At 32.0% G+C, this 8,870-nt stretch overlaps 1 protein-coding gene across 1 annotated transcript; it reads left to right on the plus strand.

Moving 5' to 3' along the window:
• Positions 1 to 7,952: 7,952 nt before the first annotated feature.
• On the plus strand, positions 7,953 to 8,466 carry LOC139841294 (uncharacterized). Its single transcript, XM_071831522.1, has 2 exons — positions 7,953 to 8,219; positions 8,305 to 8,466. The coding sequence occupies exons 1-2, from the start codon at positions 7,953 to 7,955 to the stop codon at positions 8,464 to 8,466; spliced, it is 429 nt and encodes a 142-aa protein (XP_071687623.1).
• Positions 8,467 to 8,870: the final 404 nt, after the last annotated feature.

The raw sequence follows: 8,870 nt of genomic DNA on the forward strand, positions 1-8,870 counted from the left end.
CGAAGGGAGTAGTTTTATAGTAAAATATCCGACAAAGAAATCGAAACAGATTACCGCATTAAATCAAAGAAGATCCTGTTTTTCTACATCGCCGAAGAACCAAATCTTATTACGTAAGATTTGCTTTAATTCCATAAATTTCGGAAATCAATTCTAATCACGTCATTGGTAAAAACAAGTATATTTATACTCATCTCACCCTTTTGTGATAGCTTCATTCGTACGCTTTACATAATCGAATCGTTTTATTTAAATCTCTCAATAATGATAAAACTTTATTATTACCTCATATTCGTCATGAAAACATTCTATTTGTTATTTATGACAACCTCTATCAAATTTCGGGGACGAAATTTCTTTAACTGGTGGGTACTGTAACGACCCGGAAATTTCCGACCAAATTTAAACCATAATCTTTATATGTTTCCGACACGATAAGCAAAGTCTGTAATGTTTGAGTCTCAAAAACTTTGAACTGTGTTCATATATATACATTTGACCTTTGACCACTTTCGACGATTCACGAACAATTACGTATGAATAAACATGTAAATAGATATATATATATATATATATATATATATATATATATATATATATATATATATATATATATATATATATATATATATATATATATATATATATATAAAACAATTACATCTTCACATTTAATATGCCTACACATATTATATATAACACATGTTATCATATTATATATAATGTATAATTATAATATGTAATCTTAACATGTTAAGTGTAATTACAAGTTAAAAATGTAATACTAATATTATTAGTACTTTCTTTAATATTATTAATATTAATAACAATATTAACATTAAAAATCAGTATTAGTTATATTATTGATTGTTAATACATTTAAGATTGTTTATATTATCATGAAACTTGAATAATATTAATATCATTATTATTAGTATTGTTATTATTGATATTATTGTTATTTTTAATAATACTAGCATTATTATAATTAGTATTATTATTATTAATAATATTATTGTAAATATCATTGTTTATCAATAATAAGAATATTATATTAATTATAATTTAAAAAAAATATATATATATATAAAAGAGGTATACAAGTAAGGATATAAATACAGATTTGTATATATATATAGATATATATAAATAAAATTCAGTTATATATATTTTCAGATATTATGTACGAATAAAATCCAGATAATTTTGTCTACTTACGAATTCAATTCCAGGTCGTTATCAAATTTTTTTACCTGTCTGCTGATTTGAAATCTTCAAAACAAAATGCCAAATTTTGATAGGAATTAACATTTCCTTTTAATTTTTTTTTTATTTATTTTCTTCCTGTAACTAGTTCTCTGTATACATGTGAACCCATGTCGATTTTTTTTATATAAATCATCAACTGAATCACTTTATCAGGTTTAAAAAAAATTGTTCAAACGTTTCAGTCCTTAAATATCTGTTACAATCCGGCGACTTAAAAAAAATAATAATAATAAAATTTATTAATGAAAAACAGGTACGTCCCTGTTCTTGAACTTCAAAATTTTTAATGTTCAAATTCGAAATTAATATCGAAAATTTTAAATGCTGTTGTGTCAGTATTTATCTAGTGAACGTACCTGTAAAGTTTCGAAACCTGAATTCTAATATCGAGTTTCAATTTTGAGAATCAAAGTTTTCACATAAAAGTCAATCGGGTGTTCTAAAATCAAATTGAAGTTTTAGAGGATGTTTCTGTTGGAATTAACGATTCTTAAAGATTCTTGGAGTCATTTAAAATTTGTTTCAAGTTATAATCGTTAGCAAAGAATGTCTAGGTTTCAAAAACACGATTTGGTTTTAAAAGTGTTCATCGTGATCCTGTGATACCTGAATCTGTTTACCTTTTGATGTTTAGCAAATAAGGGATAACAAGAGGTTGTTTACGTTTAAATTTCAAGTTTTAATACAGCTTTTCATTCGTTATCTGATTATGAGTGGTGTTCAACGAATGATTGTTATGAGGAAGAAGAAGATATGAGGACCAAAATAATACGGGTTTTATAAAAATAGATCCCAGTTTAAATCAGATAAATGGGCGATAGCCCGATGGTTAGGAGTGTTGCGGGTTTTCAAAGGGTCGGGGTTCGAGTCTTGTAAGAGGCACATTTTTTTAAGAAACTCTTCCTAAGGTAGTTTTCTATCCTTATTTTTATTATTATTATTATTATTATTATTATTATTACCAAACAAAAGTATCATTTTTTTTTACAAACTCATTAATATTATTAATATTATCATTTTTAAAGTTATTATGATCATTAGTAACTAATTAATATCAAAACCATCTTTTGTTTTTTTTTTAAAATCAAATAAATATTTTGAATCTAAAACCTAATTATTTTTACATACTATAATTATAGTAACAGTTTATATATCAATATATATAATATAATTTACAATATAATATAAGTAATTAATGGGATTTGGTACAAACTATATATGTATCTAAAAACATATAAATATTATATACTAACAAAGGAAAATTTTATGATTCCATTAAATGTCTTAACAAGTATACAATTAATATAGGTTCGTGAATCCGAGGCCAACCCTATACTTATTCGATGATGTTATATGTATTTTTACTACAAAATACATTAGGTGAGTATATAGTCCCTTTTAAACTTTAAATATTTTTGGGATGAGAATACATGCGCTATTTTTATAAATGATTTACGTTATGGACACAAGTGATTAAAAATGATATTCTGCGGATTGATGTGCTAGGTAAATTAGTTATATGTTATAATAGCATGTAAGCGCGAATCCTAAAGATAGATCTATCGGGTTTAACACCCCCATCCAGTAGGCTGCACTAGACATAAGAACTAGTGGGCGGATGTTTAGTACTTCGAGGATTATTTATACACTTGCGAGTGTACATATCCATCTTTGCGAAGATGACTTATTATATTATTGTTAAGGTTGGTTACTGAGGCCTCAACATAAGCAGAATGATTTTATACACTTGCGAGTGTATTATATTTTTATACATGAAATCTTGTGGTCCATAGTTATAACTCTGCTAGCATCAAACCTATATATCTCACCAACTTTATGTTGACTTTTAAAAGCATGTTATTCTCAGGTACGAATTAAGTCTTCCGCTGTGCATAAGCTCATGTTAAGGACATTACTTGGATTCGATCATCGCGATGAGACTAACTGTTGAAGATTCCGTCCGAGAGGATTAGTCGCGGACGTTTCAGTTACAATAGTCTGGCACCACCTCCGTTGAGATTTATGGCTTACCTATTTCCTCAACCAAAGTATCCAAAATGGACAACCGAGACAAAGCTAGACGCACTGATCTTTTGATATGGAGTGATGTTCGTCGAGCCAGTAGTTATTTGGGCCTTTATAGAGGACTAGAGTAGCATGTATAGTGTGATTGGAGCACTATGAAAGTTCATAAGTATGTTAGAAGGTACGCCGAAGCAATCCTCCTTGAGGCCTGAGCCTCATGCTCCGCTTATGAGCCGAGCCACACCTCCGCCTCCCGTCCCATCACCTACTCCTACTACTGCCTCCGTTATAGCTCCTGTTACCCCAGATGTCACTACTTCTTCACCTGTAGTTGATACCCCAAGATGTAGTCATCATTTTACACCTCTTACTCCCACTCTCGATCCGAAGATCAAACTTCACCTTATCACAGTCCTTATCACCACTCAGCACACCATGCTACCACCTGCTCTTGTTGAAGAGGTGTACTCTAGCACGTGATGACATTCTTGACTTCTCTACACTACCATAGATGTTCTCAGACTTGCGTTATGATCCACTCTTACACGATGAGGCATCCATATGTCAGAAATTAGAGGAATTGACAGGACCCTGCCAGTGTGATGCAGAGATACTCAGAGGATGTGACTTTGCTGACACAGCACACATGTCGTCGGGAATGATAGTATATCTTAGACTCTTTTAATTTATTTCGAGTTTTATTTATCTTTATCAAAGCAATGTATTGAAAAGGAATTGTATATTGGAATGAAGTAGTTTTGCCGAATCGTACACGGAAAAATCCTGGTCCTTTCCAGCAAGGAATCTGGTCCGTTTCCAGTATACGACCAGTAGGGAAGTAACCTGTCCATAATACACCTCTTTAATTATTCACTAAAAAGTAGTAAAAATTTTAAGTGTGGGATACAGTACCACATTAACTTCGAAAATGAAAACATTTACCATTACACTAAAATATCTAAGTGTGGGATACGTCCCACAATAACTTTGAGATATTAGAAAATATTGTCTTTAGATTATATAAATTACTAAAACTTCAAAAAAGTACATGAGAAATAATGTTCTTATAAGTGTAAGATGGTGTGTGTGTGTGTCTATATATATATATATATATATATATATATATATATATATATATATATATATATATATATATATATATATATATATATATATATATATAATCATGATTTAAAACCCTGTGTTTCAAAAAAAAAAATCCTCAAAATGAAATGGTAAGAAATATGGGCAAAATTCAAAAAATGTTATCTCGTTCGATCAAAAGTTTCTATCATTTTTCATATATCCATTAGAACGGAACGAAAGAGTAGAAAACCAATGTGTTTAGATACATAATTTTTTTGAAAGATTGTGTAGAAAGGCTACGCATGACCAAACATAAACCCCGCCAGATAAATAGTGAGGTACCTTGGGCCCCAAAGTATTACATAACACCTTATATTACTTTTCTATTTTCATTTAATGAGTGTATGCCGGTGTACTTCTAGAATTAAAACTTGTTCTGGGAATACGTTTCGAATTCAATGATTAGTAAGCGTCATATGTGATGTAGGTGCGATTGTTTATCCGAAATTATTCTGAAAAGAGAAGACACAAAAACTACGTTTCTGTTTCCACCACCAAGTATTTAAACCGACCAACTCACCTTAAAGAGTTGTGAATCAAAAATTTACTGCACCAAATCACCATCAAAATCACCCATTCACTTTCATACCCCTCTCAAAGATTCAAAGCATAGAAATTCTAAGAGATAGATCGACTAAGTTTACGTCAAAACACTTGTCGAAAAATTCTGGAACACCTTATTGTTTTTGATAGGTCATTTATAAAGCCTATAAAAATGATGAAAAATCAAGAGAAAAGTATTCAAGGCATTAAACTTCTGCAAAAAAAAAAATGAAGATTGTGACCCATAAGGAATGCATAAGAAAAGCTAAGCAATTTCTTGACAAAAGTCTTCACAGAAATCAACACCCTCTCAAGAAACTCTTCAACAAAAATATAGAGGATCATCTATCCTAAATAAGGATTATCCTCGAGAAACCAAATCTATCGAACCTCTGAAAATTTTAAAAGTCCAAATATAACCCATTTCGCCACATATAAACTATCATCATTCTCCGCCAACCAACCTTTATTACATGCTCTTCCCCTTGAAATAATGATTAGGGAGAAGATCAGTGACATCCTTATCTAACTGGTGGAGATATCGATTCTTGACCTAGCCTATGACATTAGTTGTAACACGATTGGCTTCTTAGCAACAATACAATTAGAATAGGACCCCTTAAACACTTCAAGTGACATGAGTGACCCATTTGTCAGAAGCCTGGTCATGTATATTCTACAGTTGAGATTTGGAAAGTACGCCTTTTACATCACAAAATGAGTAAAATCTGGTGATAAAGACAGATGCTTAAAACCGTTTTCAACAACTTTCAAATGATGTTGTGATTCTTGATCTAGGCATACTATCTGAACCTCAGGTTTGGAAAGATAAGAATCTAGTAAAAAAGCATTTATTTCCATCCTTTTGCTTGAGGATAAGCAAAGTCTAAGTGTACGATATTTGATACCGGCTAAAAAGTCACATTTCCAAACCCGATATTGAGCCCAAAAATAGTAAATTTATTAACTTATCGGATTTTAGTATTTATTCGCTTTATATTGTAGATCAAATGATTACGAAGGCGATGCAAGGATAATGGAATAAAAAGGGCTTATAATGAAGAATCTATAGCGAAAACGGTGAAAACCAAGTTAGACCCAGGGAGCCAAGCTACGATCCCGAAAATCGGGACAGAAAGATCAGAAACAAGGCCACATGGGCAGACATGATTGCCCATATCACCAGGCTGGATCATACGGGTTGTCCAAAGTGCACCCGACTGGAACACATGTGCTTCCTAGCAAATTAAGGTACACAGTTGTCCCACACGTACAGTGCACCCAGCCTCCCCATTTTACACGCGAAATGCACACGGGCTACCAGTCCCGCGTTTTGCCTGTAAAAGGGCTTGAAATCCTCATTTGAACATCATTCAACAATTTTCAATTTGATTCACTTTTTAATAGTTTTAACCTAATTGCTTTGTAATAATTGGAGGATATCTCTAAGATCCTACTATAAAGGGTGAATATTCTGTACGCAATGCTTTGCAGGTTCTAATCTATTTAAACATTTTTATTTAAAAATGTCTTGTTATATCTATGTTTGAATATGTGATTTAGAACTATCATGCTAGCGTAAGATATTCGTATGTTGTTATGATAGAAACTTAGGCTAGCGTAATTATGTAAACTTAGTACGATTACTATTGTTATGCTGAAACTTTGATACCGATAAACTTGTATGGATCATCCAACCTAGGTTATGGAATAGACCTATCCAATTATATGAAATTAGCTACTTCATAGAATCTAGGTATCTTGGCTATTCTATACTTGAAGCAGCTATGAACTCAGTATGATCGGTGTCCCCGAGAGGCAATCTTTATGCTATTGAGACACGAAACCTAGGAATTGAGACAAGAAAGACCTAGCGTACCTGGTAATTGCTCCCAAGATACCTCTTAGGATCTTTACGACTTATTTACCTGCATCCAACCGTAGGACTCATTTCTATTTCATGTTCTTGTTTGATTGTTGCTTTAGGAACGTCTCTACAATCATTGTATGCATATTATGAGTTTTTATCTGTTCCACTATCAGTTTAACACTGTAATGCCTTTATAATAATTATATTTGTTTGAAATCCGTTAGAATGATGATAGGTTAAGTTCATCCCAGGCTATATCAACTTAAACTGACAATTTTAGTTCCTATTTGTGATCATGTTTACTCTACAAGACACGTCGTTATTCGATCTAAAAGATTGATACGAGGTTTGTATGAATGACTCATTCGATGGACGTTAAGACTACCCTAGTTAGACCTTCCACATCATAATTATCTTTCCCTAGCTTAAGCGTATATCATAGTCAACATTTCCTCAATCTGCATTTTCCGGTTATTCTTCACCCCTTTACTTTTACTGCAATTAGGATTAAATCAAAACACAAAACCCCTATCTTTTTATCCAGTTGATTTAATCGAAGACAATTATCAATTAAGATTCAATTCACATAACTGTTCAAAAACACGACCATATGTCAACTTACACTTTCTACCCCTTAATAAATAAGGGTTAAAGAAAGTGGTGAGTATCAACCAAAGTGCTTTCATTCCTGGGAGACATATCCAAGATAACATTTTGGTAACTCAAGGGTTATTAAAAGGGTATAATAGATCAAGTGGGCCTAGTATATGTGCACTAAACATTAACATTCAGAAAGCTTATGACACTGTAAATTGATCACATTCTTGAAAAGCTGCTACATAGTTTTGAATTTCACCCAATGATGTGTAAAAGGATTATGACCTATGTTAACTCTACAAGTTTCTCTATTTGTGTTAATGGTGAAGCACATGGGTATTTAAAGGGTGGAAGGGGATTAAGACAACCTTAAATTTTTACTATGGTTTTGGAGGTATTAATATTGGTTATGGCTCAAAAGATTAATGAGGAAAGTGGATTCAAGTATCACTTTGGATGAAAAAAACTAAAATTTTCTCATGTTTGCTTTGCGGATGATCTGATGGTGTTGTGCCATGGTGACTTGGCATCTGTTCAACTTATAAAAAAGGCATTAGATGACTTCATCAGTGTATTAGGTTTATTTCCCAATCTTAGAAAAAGTGTTGTATATTTTGGGAATGTTTCTGAGGAGGTGAAGAGAATTATTTTGCAGTTATTACCATTTAAAGTTGGCAAATTACGTATGAGATATTTGGGTTTGCCTCTTTTGGCAAAAAGTTTGTGTGTTGGTGATTGTAAATGCTTAGTTGATAAAGTTAAAGCAAAGGTTTAATGCTGGAGGAATAAGAAGTTGCTCATGCTAGAAGACTACAGTTAATTGCTTCAGTCTAGCCTCTATGCAAATTTATTAGGCTTCAGTCTATATGATTCTAGGAGCTGTGATTACCGAGATTGAGAAAGTGTTAAAAGGATTCTTATGGAACCCGGGTGATAGCTCAAAAGACAAAGCTAAAGTGGCTTGGAAGTCTATTTGTATACCAAAGATCAAAGTAGAATGGGATTTAAACCTTTGAAAAAGTAGAATGAGATATTGTTGATAAATCAACTCTGGAAAATTATAGCACTTGAACATCACCTTGGCTAAATGGGTTAATACTGTGAAGTTAAAAGGCATAAGCATATTGGAAATTAAAGAGTAACATTATGATAGTTTGGGTTGGAGACAATTACTTGCTTTAAGGGATAGAGTTAAACACATGTATTTTTATAAAATTGATTGGTTGATATTGAAATCTGGCAATTGTGTAATCATATTCGGGAGATCGATATGGTTTATGACTCTACGAGAGTGGAGCTGGGTTGAGTCTCAGAGTCGTTAGTTAGGTATAGTTTGACTCACATGGAAAGATTAATGAGAGTTGATTGATTGTTGTTGGTTGAGGTCGTGTGATTATTTGTCCAGTAGTCATAAGACTAT

The sequence above is a fragment of the Rutidosis leptorrhynchoides genome, chromosome 1 (assembly GCF_046630445.1).
Source record: "Rutidosis leptorrhynchoides isolate AG116_Rl617_1_P2 chromosome 1, CSIRO_AGI_Rlap_v1, whole genome shotgun sequence".
NCBI lineage: Eukaryota > Viridiplantae > Streptophyta > Magnoliopsida > Asterales > Asteraceae > Rutidosis > Rutidosis leptorrhynchoides.

What these genes read in the sequence shown, in the direction of transcription:
- LOC139841294 (XM_071831522.1), top strand. Translation starts at nt 7,953, where the DNA reads ATGGTGTTGTGCCATGGTGACTTGGCATCTGTTCAACTTATAAAAAAG. An exon ending in TTGATAAAGTTAAAGCAAAG is followed by an intron (nt 8,220 to 8,304) that starts GTTTAATGCTGG and finishes CAAATTTATTAG; the next exon opens with GCTTCAGTCTATATGATTCT.